This window comes from Leucopleurus acutus (genome assembly GCF_964270905.1).
Source record: "Leucopleurus acutus genome assembly, chromosome: 8".
NCBI classification, from domain to species: Eukaryota; Metazoa; Chordata; class Mammalia; order Artiodactyla; family Delphinidae; genus Leucopleurus; species Leucopleurus acutus.
The window spans coordinates 84,250,586-84,267,789 of NC_139151.1; the positions used below are offsets into that span (position 1 = coordinate 84,250,586).

The 17,204-nt window shown below is 38.5% G+C and overlaps 1 protein-coding gene across 1 annotated transcript; it reads left to right on the forward strand.

Moving 5' to 3' along the window:
* Positions 1-280: 280 nt before the first annotated feature.
* DEPDC7 (DEP domain containing 7) lies at positions 281-16,845 on the forward strand. Its single transcript, XM_082845486.1, has 9 exons — positions 281-384; positions 8,050-8,440; positions 10,271-10,398; positions 11,210-11,399; positions 14,307-14,518; positions 15,597-15,739; positions 15,917-16,042; positions 16,151-16,229; positions 16,550-16,845. Exons 1-9 carry the CDS (start codon positions 312-314, stop codon positions 16,741-16,743), a joined length of 1,536 nt encoding a protein of 511 aa, XP_082701612.1. The 5' UTR covers positions 281-311; the 3' UTR covers positions 16,744-16,845.
* The last annotated feature ends 359 nt before the right edge of the window (positions 16,846-17,204 follow it).

The window sequence follows — 17,204 nt, forward strand, 5'->3', positions numbered from 1 at the left end:
CGGGGGTGGGATGCGGGCAGAGTGCGGCCGGCGCGGACTCGCAGGGCGCAGCACCCCGAAATACTTCCCACCTGGCTGTCTCGAAGGCGGGGTCCGCACCTTTTCCTCGCCCGCCGGGCCTCAGGTTACAGTCGGCCCCGGCCTGCACGTGACCGGCGGCGGCATGCGGCGCGCAGCGGCCGATCACTGGGCGGGGACTGGGCCTGGCGGGAGCCCCGCCCCATCCCGGGCCAGTTAACTGGCGGCAGCTGCGCTGGCGCTCACTTCGCTGTGCGGCGGTCTGGGGAGGTGGTGTCCGCGCGGCTGCGGCTATGGCCACGGTGCGGGAGAAGGCGGCGGCTCTCAACCTGACGGCTTTCCAGAGTCCCGCGCAGAGGCCTCCCAGTAGGTGTCGAGGACCCGGTCTGGGAACGCTCGGGGTCACAGGCGGGCGGGGGGCGCAGGCTGAGGTTCTCGCGCGGGCGGGTCATCTCGCCAGGTACAGCCAGGTCCGCGGCCGTCTCCGAGAGCTCCTCACAGCGGTGGCCGTTCGGACCGGCGCCCCCGCCGGTGAGCTGCTGTGCCGGACCCTGGTGCCCTCGCAGCCAGCTTTCTCCTAAGTTACCCGGACTTTAACTTCACCGCGCACTAGTCTGTGCGCCAGCTGCGTGCCGGGCGCTTGCAGTAGGTCTCCAGACGTGCTGCACATCATTACTGGTTACTGTCTCAGCCACAAACCTTGACTCCACAATATGGCCAGGGGCCCAGTGCCTCTGTTGCCCAGTTTGTTGCCTAGACGCTTCCTGGGAGTGGTGAGAGGTTTCTGTTACATTAAGTTCTACCGGCAGGAACTTGGCATAAAAGGTATTTATTAGTTACACTTCCTGGATAAGCAGTATTTCAATGAGTAGAAGTTTTTGATTTTCCTTTTCAATGGTTGCATGAGATAAGGAGAAACACTGGTGAATTTTGCCAGCTTAATCATGTCCTGGGAGGCAGGTTACTTAGGATGTTAGTATGCTAACATCTTGGTTTCTTTAAATGTCCAAACAGTTGAACGGAATCGGATGATCGGTTCTAAAATTCCGATTTTAGCATACCCTACGTCTCAGTTAATAGAGTTAAGGGGTACAGATAATACTTGGCTTTTTTGTTTTCCTTTTAGAGAAGTTACAACTTTCCCCCTTTCTGTAGCTACAATGTGGGTTGCTGTAGGAATTAGTTCCCTTATTATTAAGCCTTTCATTTGTAAAAGCAAACCAGTGAAACTGTGACTCCTTCCTCAAGATGACAGTGGTCAGTGGATTGACGTGGGACAAATTGGGTGCATCTCAGTGCCCCCAGTTTTCTGTTTAACTTACAATTAGTGATGCTCCTTTTAATCTTCAAAATGCTAATGATAAATTGTGATAGAGAACCACTTTTCATTTGTACTTTTCTAAGAATGATCTTAACATTAATCTTACTCTCCAATTAAAAGGATTCAAATAAGCGCATGATGGCTACATTCAGAATTTCTCCAGTGTTCACAGTGTGAAGAGAAGGGAAATACTTCATCGTTTAGGAATATAAAATCAAATAATATTGGAAACAGTCTTGAGAATTCTTTAGGCTTACTTTCTGGGTGAAAGAAATTGCCAAATTGTATGTGATTGAAAGTCCTGTCTTCTCTAACAGCTGAAATTCCTGTTCTGAGCTTTGCTCATTAGTGAACAGGTGCTTCGTATAAGGGAATATGTATTCAAAATTAAGTAGATGACTCTCAGAGGGAAGAGTTGAAGTGCTGGTCATCGAATTTGAACCCAAGGAAAGGACCACTGTCTTCTGTACACCAGGTGCAGTGGGCAGAGAAGGGCCCACTGTGTTTTCTCATCTGTTTTGGTTGCTACAGTTGGAACCCTACCTGTTATCCTATGTTCATCCCCCTTCCCACTCTTTAGTTGCCTTGTCACAGTCCTAGCGAGCATGGTAATGGGAGCCTGTGTTCTTGGTTCCCTGCCATTCTCTTTCTGTGTCCTCTGGCAAGCAGCTTTGTATTTTTGTTTCTCTACCTATTAGTAATCCTTCCATAGTTTAAAGGGGCTGTAACAACCAGGGACCTGATTTATGTAGAAGAAATAAAGTCTGTATGCTAACCTTTAGTAAGTAATTTGAAGAAATTTGTCTTTTAATATAGACAAGCAAGAAAGTGGTATGTTATCCTGTTATCCCTTTATACTGTAACCTAATTCTTTGAATTCACCTGGTATCACTTTTCCAGGGAGCTCAAAGTACTTCCCATATGCTATCTCATTAATCTGTATGAATTAAAGCAGGGGCCAGTGCCTACTTTTGTTAATAGTTCTCTAAACATATTCTAAAATTGTTCTTTATTTATTTTACGTAGTTTACCTGCAGCCTTCTTTTCAGAGGCAATGTCAGTCTTCAGCATGACATCTCTAATGCTGTGTAAGAGGAAAACAAACTTTGGATTACCAAAACCAATATGCAGTAAAAGTGTTGCAGTATTGATACTGGCGTATAGGAAGTTTTCCCCACTCAGTCACATCTGCCTAGTTTTAACACTCAAAGCACAGCTCTCTACATTTATCTATTTTCATGACGTTTTGGTTAATGTCCAATAAATGTCCTTTTCCTTTGTCTTAACAATTCTGTGAGTAATGTTTTAAAACCTCTTTTGAAAAAAAATAATTCTTAAAAATTCTCTCAAATCCTAAATGATTTAGGATTTTATATACTTGTTATCTTCTGATGAGGAGTTAAATCTTCTGGTATGTGTCACATTTGCCATCTCACCTGCTAGTGGTCTTTATTTGACTGACTACTGTTCAGCGCTTGACCTCATCATCCAAGTGGTATGAATAGGTAGAGGGTAAACTCTTTGAGGGTGGGGACTGTGTCTTCTTAGTTCAAAGAAAGGAAGAGGAAGAAAGAGACCTTCCTTTTTTTAACTTTTTAAATAAACTTAAACATTTTTAGAATAGATTTAGATTTACAAAAAGTCACTAAGTTAGCGCTTAGAGTTCCCATGTGCCCTTCACTCAGTTTCCCTTATGATTAACATCTTACATTTAGTGTAATACATTTGTCACAATTGGTGAACCGATATTGATAGTCCATACTTTTACTCAGGTTTCCTTAGTTTTTGCCTAATATCCTTTTTCTGTTCCAGGGTCCCATCCAGGATATTACATTACAGTGAATCCACATGTCCTTCGGCTCTTCTAGATTGAGACAATTTCCCCTTTCGTTTTTATACGTCTGTTAATTGCTGGGTACGTGCCAGCCACTTTACATATATATCTTAGATGACCTTCACAGTAACTGCGAGCAGTGGAATTAACTCTGTTTTGCACCAGAAAAGTTAGGCAGTTTGCCCAAGATTGCATTATTAGTAATGATGGAGCCAAGAATAGAGAACCAAGTTCTCTGGGACTCCAGAACCCACACTCTCATCTTTTTCTATTCACAGAACCTAGCACTGTGCCTGCTGCATTAACACAAGTTTCCATGTCTAAACAGTATTCAATTAACCTAGGGTTTCTGAACCTCGGCGCTGCTGACATTTTCTTTGTTGTTGCGGGAGCTGGCCTGTCACTGTAGAATGTTAAGCAGTGTCCCTGGCCCCTCTACCCACTAAACATCCGTAGCATTTCTCCCTCAGCTTATAACAACCAAAAATGGCTCCAGACATTGCCAAATGTCCGGGGGGAGTAAAATCACCCACTAAGAACCACCGTGTTAACCCTTCTTTAAAATATTTTAATAGTTGGCAGTAATCTACAGGTATTGAATAATTTGAACCTCTGTGAAGTATAAGGAAATTTGAATGAAATAAGGCACTAGCTCACTGTTTCTTTAAGTTTTGTGCAAAACTGCCTAACATGAGCTCTCTGAATTCTTTTCTTTTGTGTGTGTTGGGGATGGGGGCAGTGTAATGTCCAGAATTGAAAATACGATTGTTACATATTCATTTAGAAGTAGCATGTTTTAGTAACTCTTGTGTGTATGTTTACCTTACAGTGGGATCCAGTTTTATAATGTGTCTATTGATCTTCTAACTCCTTAGATTGAAATGATTGAAATGATTATAGAATTGTTTTCACCCTTAAATTGGTTTTCACAGCAGGGCCATAGTTGATGCTGATTATCCCCTTGTGACTTAATGAGTAAATGTAATTTCTTGATCTGCCTTATGACTTGATTTTTAAGGAATTATTATTATAATAACTTGATTATTTAGTGTACCTTTTTAGAAATAAAGATGATTTTTTTTTTTTTTTTTTTTTTTGCGATACGCAGGCCTCTCACTGTTGTGGCCTCTCCCGTTGTGGAGCACAGGCTCCGGACGCGCAGGCTCAGCGGCCATGGCTCACGGGCCCAGCCGCTCCGCGGCATGTGGGATCCTCCCGGACCGGGGCACGAACCCATGTCCCCTGCATCGGCAGGCGGACTCTCAACCACTGCGCCATCAGGGAATCCCAGTAAAGATGATTATTAGTAGTGTTACAAATACACATAAGTTCAATATTAGAAGTTTAACTTTTTTATGGCTGGTAAACTTTTTTGGGTAGATTTCAAACACATGCAAAGGATGGGTCTTTGCTTTTGAAAAATGGCTATTGTTTTCACACAGATAAAGAAGAGCCTGCTTGAAAACTGAATGTTAACTAGCCTAGGTTTATACAGTGCTCAAGAGCATGTGTAGTATGTTATAGATCTAGTTTAAAACAGTTTCTGAGCCTCTTGATAGCTTCTCAAAGCTTTTTATTCGACAGGTCCAATTTGTTCCTATGCTTCATTTCTTACATATTTTGTTTGGTGTTCAATGACCATGTCTAAATGGAGAGAGAGATAATTTTAGTCTCTAAAGTCCTGCAAATCAGCAGTTTAGACCTGAAACATACGTTAAACATAGTGTTTAATTCTTGTATCAGTAAATGAAGAAAACAAATTATAAAAGTTAAGTCTGTTTTTCAGGGTTATCGCAGCTGGTCTCTAGACTTTGATCATTAGGTCATGATGCTTTTAGAACATGCTTAACCAAATGTAAACAAAGAAGCATCAAGATGTAGACAGTGATGACTATTAAAGAATTGTCAAGCTCATATGCAAGTGAAGTTTGAGGACAAGCTGAAGCTTAAATTCTGATTGCTAGACTTACAAAACATTCATTGTATACTTTGGGTCTCTCGAATCCTGTTTAGAAGTCACAATAATTCATCTTCCTGGGCCATGGTCAGCGATACCAATGTTCATTTCAGCTCTTAGATGATGATCAATAAGAAGTTTCAAACCAGCATGTGGGGGATCTATGTTCAACTGGTGAAGTCAGCATTAAAAAAAACAGGTTATCCTGGTGTGGGTTTTGGCACATTTACTCGTCAAGTCCAGGGTAGATAATGTATTAAAATATCTGTACGAACATGAGTTAGTTTGGGTCTACGGGTGGTGATGCTTAAGGGGAAATATCCTAGGATATTTGCAACCAGGATGCAATGGTTGGGAATTAATGGTCAGTGAGAACAGAGGGGACCTGAAAGGGCTGAATTATATTATGCCTGGAGAACTCTGGAAACATGGTATGGCTCACAGGTGCCTACTATCCTGCTCTAACCTGTTCTTTAATCTTTTATACTTTGTTATCCAACCTGCAAGACTTCCTGATTTTCCATATTTAAACAGCAAGTTAATATGGGGAAATATATTCTTTATTTCTTAATTCCTTTGTGAAGATCAGCCTTTCTCACATCATTGAGGCTCTCACCCCCATCAGTTGTCTTATTGATCTCAAATTAATAACGGAGTCAGCCTTATCTTTTAGGGTTTTTATGCTAACTTACTTGTAGCTCAACTGTTATGATTTATGTGTTTCATCTTTAGTATTATTACTAGCCCAGAAGTCTGTTTTGTTGGTACTTAATAGGCAATCTGAGCTCTACAAGTTTGAACCTTGCTTATTTTCCTTTCCTGTGTACTATGGATAGTACATATCATAGAATTATGATAACTATCTTATTGTAGGAGTAATGACTACTAAGTGTTTTTAAATAGCTTTGTTAAGGATTCAAAAATCTGAAAGTTGTTTTTTTGTTTGTTTCTTTAATCTCATTGGCTCACTTAAAGCTCTTTCAGTTAATCCAAGTCTTCAATGAAAGGTTAATGCTAAAACTATCTGCTACCTTTTTTTTTCAAAGATTTTTTTTAAAAAATTATTTAATTAATTTATTTTTGGCTGCACTGTGTGTTTGTGGCTTCGCGTGGGCTTTTTCTAGTTGCGGCGAGCGGGGGCTACTCTTCGTTGCAGTGTGCGGTCTTCTCATTGCGGTGGCTTCTCTTGTTGTGAAGCATGGGCTCTAGGCACAAGGGCTTCAGTAGTTGTGGTGCATGGTGTTAGTTGCTCTGCGGCATGTGGGATCTTCCCGGACCAGGGCTCGAACCCATGTCCTCTGCATTGGCAGGGGGATTCTTAACTACTGCACCACCAGGGAAGCCCTGCTGACTTACTTTTTTTTTTTTTTTTTTTTTTTGTGGTACGCGGGCCACTCACTGTTGTGGCCTCTCCCGTTGCGGAGCACAGGCTCTGGACGCGCAGGCTCAGCGGCCATGGCTCACGGGCCCAGCCGCTCCGCGGCATGTGGGATCTTCCCGGACCAGGGTACGAACCCGTATCCCCTGCGTCGGCAGGCAGACTCTCAACCACTGCGCCACCAGGGAAGCCCTGACTTACTTTTAATATATTTATATTTAAGTACTAATAAAAGCTAGTATATATTTACTACCTGTAAAACTGAGGGGGGAAAAAATACTGAGGGTAAGTTTGTTTAATTCACTGAGCCTCAATTTCTTCAAAATAGGATTATTAATAACTATTTTAGAGAAGTTTATCAGTTTATTAAATGAGAGAAGGCAGAGTCATATTGTAAGTCCTCAAATGTTAGCTACTATTAATAATATAATGAAGATTTGAAAAACGACTAAAGAACAGACATTAAGTTCATTTAAATCTCAGCTATAATCTCTGGTATGTTAGGAAGTTAAGAATATTAAATGCTAATCCTCCTTTTATTTAGTCATAGTGGCTGGAAACAGTACAGCTACTCCTAGTTCTGGATACCAGGGGAATGACCTGGACATATTTTGAGATTCCATCCAGTGCATGATTCTGGCTCTACTCAGTAGAGACTAAATACAGTACCAGTAGTAAGTCTAGTTTCAGCTTGATTTATCTAGTTGAGTCTCCATAATTCAGTTCTTAAAACTGCTCACATATTTGGAAAACTAGCATCAATTACTTCCTTCTTTGTTTAGTAATGAATTATGAAGTATCTGGAATTTTTTTTTTTTTCTTTTTTTGCGGTACGCGGGCCTCTCACTGTTGCGGCCTCTCCCACTGCGGAGCACAGGCTCCGGACGCACAGGCTCAGCAGCCATGGCTCACGGGCCCAGCCGCTCCACGGCATGTGGGATCTTCCCGGACTGGGGCACGAACCCGTGTCCCCTGCATCGGCAGGCAGACTCTCAACCACTGCGCCACCAGGGAAGCCCTGGAATTTTAAAATATAATTTTGATAATTAAAAACAATCTTGCTGGGACTTCCCTGGAGATCCCATGAGATCACCATGTCAAAGAGGTCTTTTCTGACCTCCTATCTAAAACACCATTCTCTTTCTTACCTGGCTTTATTTTTCTTCTTGGCACTGATCTAACATATACATAGTGTCTGTATCTTCCCACAAAGAATAAGTCTATAAGAACAGGGACTTTATTTTGCCCACTCTTGTATCGTAGCACATAGAACAGTGTTTAGCATATAGTAGGCACTACATTTTTTTTTTTTGCGGTACGCGGGCCTCTCACTGTTGTGGCCTCTCCCGTCGCGGAGCACAGGCTCCAGACACGCAAGCTCAGCACTACATTTTTTAATGAGGTGCTACTAATAATTTCATATTTCAATAATAAGCTGCCCTCATAATTGTTTCTTATTAATAACTTTGGAGGTTTGCTTAAGGATTGCTTAGACCTTATTACAAATGAGTGCGGTAACTCTGTGATTTTTCCCATTCCAGGTTTCAGTGTAGCCCAGAAGCCATTTGGAGCCACATACGTATGGAGCAGCATTATAAACACTCTTCAAACACAAGTGGAGGTGAAAAAACGAAGGCATCATTTAAAAAGACACAATGACTGTTTTGTTGGTTCGGAAGCTGTGGATGTCATTTTTTCTCACCTAATTCAGAATAAATACTTTGGTGATGTAGATATTCCTCGGGCCAAAGTGGTGAGAGTGTGTCAAGCACTTATGGACTACAAAGTATTTGAAGCAGTTCCGACCAAAGTCTTTGGAAAAGACAAAAAACCTACATTTGAAGATAGTAGTTGCAGCCTTTATAGATTCACAACGATACCTAACCAAGACAGTCAATTAGGCAAAGAGAACAAACTGTTTTCACCTTCCAGGTTAGTCTATGTTAGATTTTCATTTAATATTGGCAGGGGGAGGTGCCTCTTTAGTGCAGTAGGTAGCGTGTCTCATAATATTTGCAGGGGGGATATTGGCAGGATTTTGTCTACTTTTTTTGTTATTTAGTTTGTTTTTTGTTTTTTGCGTTACGCGGGCCTCTCACTACTGTGGCCTCTCCCGTTGCGGGGCACAGGCTCCGGACGCACAGGCTCAGCGGCCATGGCTCACGGGCCCAGCCGCTCCGCGGCATGTGGGATCTTCCCGGACAGAGGAATGAACCTGTGTCCCCTGAATTGGCAGGCGGACTCTCAACCACTGCGCCACCAGGGAAGCCCTTGTCTACTTTTTAATGAGATGCTGACTGTCTGTTATTTTTGGAACAGTAAATTAGGCTAAAATCTGGGTCTGTGGGTAAATTTGATAAAGTAGAGCAAACCTTTGTTTATTTGGTATCTCCTAGAATTCTCGTTTGTTCATATATTTAGCAGAAACCATCAACAAACTTTGATTTTTCTGCTTCAGGTTACAATTAAGAGTATAAAAAATGTTAGAGAGTTTATACACTAAGTGGTATGAGAACAGGAGAGGTGAAGACAAGCAGGTGGGTTGTCGCTAGAATCCAGAAAATAGCAGATGTGAAATATGAAAGGAGCCAGTATGCAGAAATTTTCATAGGACATTTTAAGGAGTTTGCATGTGATCACACAGGTGTTGGAGAGGCCACAGAAAGGTGTTAAGCATGATGAGACTGTATTTTAAGCAGCTACATGGACAGCCTAATGGGGAGAGGAATCTTGGAATATTGTGGTCTACAGATGAGGGGGAAGTAGGCAGCAGTGGTGGAGAAGCAGGAGTCATTTAAAGGGAGCCTGGGGGACAGAATTGTAGAACCCAGTGATTGAAATGGGTGTAGGTGATAAGTGCATAGCTAACTTAGTTATTTGTCATGAGATAAAACTTCTCCCTTTTATTCCCCTCAGCTAAGCTTTGAAAAGGTGACCACGTAATTGAAGCTCTTACAATTCAGATCTGACCCAAAGTCAGAGTTTTAGTGTATTGACTTTCAAATGTTTTTTTAAACTCTAAAACATGATAAAATTTACCTCTCTCTATATAAGAAGGAAGTAGGAGAATAAGGTAGGGCACAGTCAGTACTTTCCAAATGTAGGTCCATGTGCTTTATCTGAAACCTTTGGGAACAAATGCGTTTAGGAATTTGGAACTTTGGAGATTTTAGAAAGGTCATTATGTACATATATCATTTACTAGATCACACTCTGAGAGGGGTCTGGGATAGCATCTGGTAATCAAACACATTAATATTTCTGCAGTGAAAATATTCACACTAACTGGGATAGATAAAGGCTGTGATAGTCTCAGAACAGGTTTTGTCACTATATGAATTCTGAATAAACTTTAAGTTTTACAAAGCTTTTTGGGTTTCAGAATTATGAATAAGACATTATAGTTCTGTATTTGAGCACTATCTACCAGAGAATGCCCCAGAAAGAGAGATAACTAATAAAAACAGTAAGCATAGTGAAGTTTGACTGTGTTTGATTATGTTTTAAAATTGGCGACTAACGTTTTAGTCATTGAATTACTTAAATCTAAATGCTCAAAGGAGAATTTATGTAGAGTGTGTATATTCAGGCTTGAGAAAGAAGGTGGGATGTTTTTATATTTCATTCTACTCTTAGAATTTGTATTTGTTATGTTTTTGCTCTGAAATACATAAACTTTCTAGAAACTCTTAGCTCTCAGATTCAAAAATATTTCTGTAGGCTTACTAGTAAACAGGAATTTATGAAATAAATTCATTTTAGGTATGCAGATGCATTATTTAAGTCCTCTGATATCAAATCTGCAAGTTTAGAGGATCTGTGGGAAAATCTGAGTTTAAAGCCTGCCGAATCCCCTCACGTAAATATCTCTGCAAACTTGTCTCCACAAGGTAAGCTAAAGATGATACAGGAAGAAATAGAAGACTAACTTCAAATAAAGTTATTTAAATTTTTTCAATCTTAACCTTTATTAGAATTTAGATATTCAGAGCATAAAGAAAGAGCACACTGTGTATTAAAGCTGTTTATATTAAGTTTTAACAGAGGTCTATTATCTTTAACAAATAGATCAGTGTTGCAATTCTGGAACACTGACTTTTGTCCTATCAGCTGGCAGAGATTCAAATCTGAAATGTTTTACATGCAGATTTTAAAAAATTTATTTGAAATCTGCTCTCAGATATATCTTTCCCTAAAATTTTATTAGGTTAAATAAAAATTTGAGAATTATATTAAAACATTAACAGGGTTATATGTTCTTCCTTGTCTGTGGCAATGGAATGTGGTTTTAATGACTGATTTCCACCTTCCCTCCCCCATCCCATTTGTGGAAACCCTGAGCGGAATAATCTGCAGCCAATGGTTTCAAACCAGTTTTCAGATTGAATGAATCATTCTTTCTTCCAAGGTCCTTATTAACATGTTATATGACTTGATCTCTTATCAAGCCATATTGCTTTTTACAGTACAAAAATGAAAAGAATTCCTGTTGTCCAAAGTCTGTTCTCCTACACTTTAAACAAATCTTGAATTGTTTTACTTTGTTATAAGAAACTACTTCATAAAATTGACTCTCTCTCTTCTTCTTTTTTTTTTCTTTTGCCACAAGTTTATTAGCTTAGACCTGCCTAGGCAGATATTGTGGTGAGCATGTAGTAACTATTAATCGTTACCTTTCCCCTTGTTATTTTCCCTGTGCAGTTGTTAATGAAGTATGGCAAGAAGAAACAGTTGGGCGTCTGCTACAACTTATAGACCTTCCACTCCTTGACTCCCTCCTCAAACGGCAAGAGGTGGTACCTAAAGTTACTCAACCTAAGAGGCAGCCTGACTTGGTCAGCAACAGGAACTATCTGGATCGAGGGATTCTCAAGGCTTACAGTGAATCTCAGTATGTGGAAATACATATAATAATTTGAGTGTGTTTATAGGAAGATATTAGTTTTAAGATAATCTTTTGACTTCTTCTGTCCATACAATCAGATATGCTTTGTCAATTGATATTATCAGTATTGGGAAAAATGAACAAAATTACCTTGGTCAAAATTACCGAGATTTAAATGTCATTATTTTTCATTTTTGTTTCACATATATCTCACGTGCACATCAAGTGAAGAAAATTATTATGTTCCATCTTCTTTGTTAAAATGTAGGGCTGTCTGCTCTCTTAAAGCTATCTGGTCTTCAAACGGACCTGGAACAAAATGAACAGATTTGTCAAATTCTTAGACTCCTTTGACTATATATGCTTTTATAGTCTTCTAGAATGTGTATTAAATATGTGTTTTTCGAAATTGAGTTATTTGTAGTGAGGTGGATGGACCTAGAGACTGTCACACAGAGTGAAGTAAGTCAGAAAGAGAAAAACAAACACCATATGCTAACACATATATATGGAATCTAAAAAGAAAAAAAAAATGGTTCTGATGAACCTAGGGGCAGGACAGGAATAAAGACGCAGATGTAGAGAATGGACTTGAGGACACGGGGAGGGGGAAGGGTAAGCTGGGACAATGTGAGAGACTGGCATGGACATATATACAGTACCAAATGTAAAATAGATAGCTAGTGGGAAGCAGCTGCTTAGCACAGGGAGATCAGCTCAGTGCTTTGTGACCACCTAGAGGCGTGGGATAAGGAGGGTGGGAGGGAGATTCAAGAGGGAGGGGATATGGGGATGTATGTATACATATAGCTGATTGACTTTGTTATACTGCAGAAACTAACACAACATTATAAAGCAATTAATCTCCAATAAAGATGTTAAAAAAAAGAATATATACTTATCCCATATGTATTATTATAAGTTAAGCATATATATATATTTATTTTATTGCATCACCAACTTCCTGGTTGTTGTGATAAAAATCTATTATTTTATATTGAGTTTACTATACTTTTCATACATGAGTCCTCTTTTAAGAATTAGTTCTGCCATTATATTTAGTTTTATAACCATATTAAAAATAACAATTAAAAACAACTAAGTATGTTTTTAAATTAACTAGTTTTATTAAAGAAACATCATGAAATAACTCTTGCTCTCACCTCTGACTACACTCTCCTGATTAAAAATTTGAAGGCTTAACTCCAGGTGCTAAGGGAATTATGATTTCATTTTTCCTTAAGGAGGAGTTCTATATTCCTTATAACCTTGAAACTCTTCCCCTAAGTAAAATTATTAAATGTTAAAATCTTGTATTTTCTAGTTTATTTAATTTTTAGTGATTTTTGCCTTAGCAGATAGTGTTCCAGTAGTTAGGAAGATGCAAATGTTTGAAAGGAATACAACTTATATTTTTACTATACTTTACCATTTCTGCATTCTAATGAATTATTAATAAACAGTTGAATGTCAAAAGGTACCTTAAACCCTTATGTGAAAAAATTAATCCCAACATACTACTTACTGAACTCTATATAAAGAGGAAGCTTATTATTCTACAAGAATTTAAATTACATTTCTACAATCTAAAGTAACATGTGAAAAAAATTTATGATTACCTTAAATTTTAAGTACAGAATCAGAAATTGACCTTAAAGTTCATCTATCTACATCTTATGATGAAGCTGATGACTAGAGGAAATGACATGACCTGGGTGGTGGCAGAATTAATTGTCCTGAGTCCACAGCAGTGGAGGACATGATTTTTTTTTAAACTATATATATTAACAAATTGAATATTAAAAGTTAGTCATTCTGCAGATAAATGGATAAAGAAGATGTGGCACATATATGCGATGGAATATTACTCAGCCATAAAAAGAAACAAAATTGAGTTATTTGTAGCGAGGTGAATGGACCTAGAGACTGTCATACAGAGTGAAGTAAGTCAGAAATTGAAAAACAAATACTGTATACTAACACATATATATGGAATCTAAAAAAAAAAAAAAGGTTCTGAAGAACCTAAGGGCAAGACAGGAATAAAGATGCAGACGTAGAGAATGGATTTGAGGACACAGGGAGGGGAAAGCGTAAGCTGGGATGAAGTAAGAGAGTGGCATGGACATATATACACTACCAAATGTAAAATAGATATAGCTAGTGGGAAGCAGCCGCATAGCTCAGGGAGATCAGCTCGGTGCTTTGTGACCACCTAGAGAGATGGGATAGGGAGGGTGGGAGGGAGACGCAAGAAGGAGGAGATATGGGGATATATGTATACGTATAGCTGATTCACTTTGTTATACAGCAGAAACTAACACACCATTGTAAAGCAATTATACTCCAATAAAGACATTAAAAAAAAAACTTAGTCATTCTGTTCCTTGAAATGTAGCAATTTTCTTAACTTACCCAACTGGCATTTTATTAGAAATGGTAATTAATAGTTAATTATTTTGAAACCGTACCTTATCTTCCTGTATTCTCTTCTAGCCAAAGTCAGAGATGATAGATCATACACAGAGCTTTGAAGTAAGCAATACTATATTAGAAAAATGCTGGTCTAAGAGTCAGATCTGGGATCTAGCCCTACCTGGGACCCTGAGCAAGCAACTTAGAGTTTCTGGACCTCCATAGTAAATTTAAGGAGCAGAGTTTGAATTTTGATGTCTTTCTCAGGCCTATATTGTAGTGGATGGATTCTGTTTTCACTTAAAAAAAAAAAGACATATTAAACCCAACTTTTTATCTGTGATTCATGATCTATATATTAAAAAGAATTACACATCTCTTTATCTAGGTGTTTAGAGATTTATTCTGGTAGGAAACTTGAAATAGCTAGTAAATTAGGTACTGAGTGTATGTTGGTTATCCTTTGCTTTTTAAAATAATAATTATTTTCTCCCATAGGGAAGATGAGTGGCTTTCTTCAGCAATTGACTGCTTGGAATACCTTCCAGACCAGATGGTTGTAGACATAAGCAGAAACTTTCCTGAGCAACCAGATAGAACAGACTTAGTGAAAGAACTTCTGTTTGATGCCATTAGCAAATATTACAGTAGTAGGGAACCTCTGTTAAATCACCTATCTGATGTTCATAATGGAATTGCAGAACTCCTAGGTAAGTAAGATGTTACTGGATACAAGAATTTTTCTTTTGGAGGGAACAGGAAAACGTTACTTGTCCTCAAAATTAACCACAATGGTACTACTACAAGCTGAGAGTGGATCTGGATTAATCCATGGAAAGTGTGTTTTTTCCAAAACTTCCAGGCCTCATTTGGAAAGAGGCTTTAATAAGCTCTGAAGTTATTCAGGGACTTCTGGTTGCTACAGGAGAATGCTGCTCTCATTCACTGGAAGCTTAATAAGCATAGAGTAGCAGTTCTCTTTTTCAGAAAGTGTTATCAGCACTATCACCATTCCCCCTTCATTCTCTTCACAATGGCAGACACTCTGCTTTGTCTCTGTACCAGTGAGCCAGACTGTTCCATATGGCTTGTTGAAAACAAGTTGCAGGTTTCAGAGAATCCTTTATTTTTCTCAGGTAGAGTTGGATACATCAGTACTGTATACAAAGTGTACCCTCGAAATGTAGTGAATTATTGGAAAACATAGACTGAGAATTTATTTACAACCCAAGTTAGATTTAACATCTTAAGATTTGTGTACAACAAGGACTTAGGACTGGCCAATTTGAGTATAGGCTTTTTTTTTTTAATTAATTATTTTTGGCTGTGTTGAGTCTTCGTTGCTGCGTGTGGGCTTTCTCTAGTTGCGGCAAGCAGGGGCTACTCTTCCTTGAGGTGCATGGGCTTCACATTGCGGTGGCTTCTCTTGTTGCAGAGCATGGGCTCTAGGCACGTGGGCTTCAGTAGTTGTGGCATGTGGGCTCAGCAGTTGTGGCGCACAGGTTTAGTTGCTCTGCGGCATGCGAGATCTTCCCGGACCAGGGATTGAACCTGTGTCCACTGCATTGGCAGGTGGATTCTTAACCACTGTGCCACCAGGGAAGTCCCAAGTATAGGCTTTCTTGATGGTATTGGTCATTCATTGTAATTCCTAGTCTTTTTGTTTTGCTTTTGAACATGATTTTGGATAAGTTTACTGATTAGCATAAGCTCTAACTTGAATTTTGTTCCCTTTGATATAGTCGTGTCTGGTCAAAATTAAAAGCATTTTTTTTCTTTTGGCTGAAGTGAATGGGAAGACTGAAATAGCATTAGAAGCTACTCAGCTCTTTCTAAAGCTTTTGGATTCCCAAAATAGAGAAGAATTTAGAAGACTACTGTATTTCATGGCTGTTGCAGCACATCCTTCTGAATTGAAATTACAGAAAGAAGTAAGTTTTTTGTCTAAATGTTAATTGTATTCAGTATCTGTAATATTTATAGGACATATCCGTCATCAGCATCAATTATGCTGAAATGGATAGTAGCTATTAATATTTAACATTCCCTTTTATATTACAATTCTTAAAAATATATACCGTTGGGTGTGTGTTGTTTTATTTTTATAGAGTGACAACCGAATGGTTGTGAAAAGGATATTCTCAAAAGCTATTGTTGACAATAAAAATTTATCCAAAGGCAAAACTGATCTTCTGGTACTCTTTTTAATGGATCATCAAAAAGATGTTTTTAAGGTAAAACTCTGAAAGTAGTTAAGTTGATCTTATGTAATAGATCACTAGATTAAAATGCATTTGAATAATGTTCCATGTTCCTTCTTTTTTTTTTTTTTTTTTTTTAAGATTCCTGGAACTCTACATAAAATTGTCAGTGTTAAGCTCATGGACATTCAGAAGGGGAGAGATCCAAACAGAGACACAGGTAATCTGAGAAATACTACTTCCATGTCTCACGAGGATAAATTCCTGGTGTTTATTTGAAAGTGTTTTGCTGTAAGTAGTTGTACTTTAATTTCAACTAGACTCTAATCAATCTCCTCAGAGCCATCCAGACTTAGCTGAGAGCCTCCTTATGTCAAAAAGCAACTTGACAGGGTTCGAAAGTCAGCAGTGCTTAGCATCTTTACATGCATTTTACAAAATGGGGAAAAATATATATAAGTATAAAAGTGTTGCTTGATTTTTCTAGTTAAGTCTGAGGAATAGATTCATTAACTGAACTTTTTACTTTTAAACTTTAAGGATATATTTATTGCCAGAGAATTGATCAAAGTGATTATTCTGACCATACAAGGAAGACAACCAAGGATGAGCTAATGAATTTACTAAAAAATATTGATGAGGATTCAAAACTTTCTGCCAAAGAGAAGAAAAAATTGCTAGGTCAGTTCTATAAGTGTCACCCAGACATCTTTATTGAGTATTTTGGGGACTGAGTGTTCCAGTGTCTGTATATAACTTGTGTATTTTAAGAATAAATTAATGTATCCTAAAGATCCAATCACATTGTAATATTGGATGTTCTTCTAGATATGAAACTGTACTTAATAAAACTTTTTTGTATAACTTTTTGTGTCTGAAACTGAGTATTAGATGGTGTATTGCTGTTAAGTATTGACCTCTTTTAGGTGGGTTGATTTATAATTATTGTGCACGACACTTAATAGAACATCCTAGGAATTTAAGTGATATGACATTGCAGTGTTTATATAAGAAAGTATTAAACAGTAAGGAAGTCTGTAATTACAAGTTAATAGGAGTATGGTTTGTACCTTGAAAGGTATACTTCTTAAAGATACAAGATAGAAACTTAGGCTATGCTACAGTGAATTTGTCAATTACCATAAACTGTAGACAAGTAAAAATTGAGCTGTCCTAATGCTTTTGAAAACTTCAA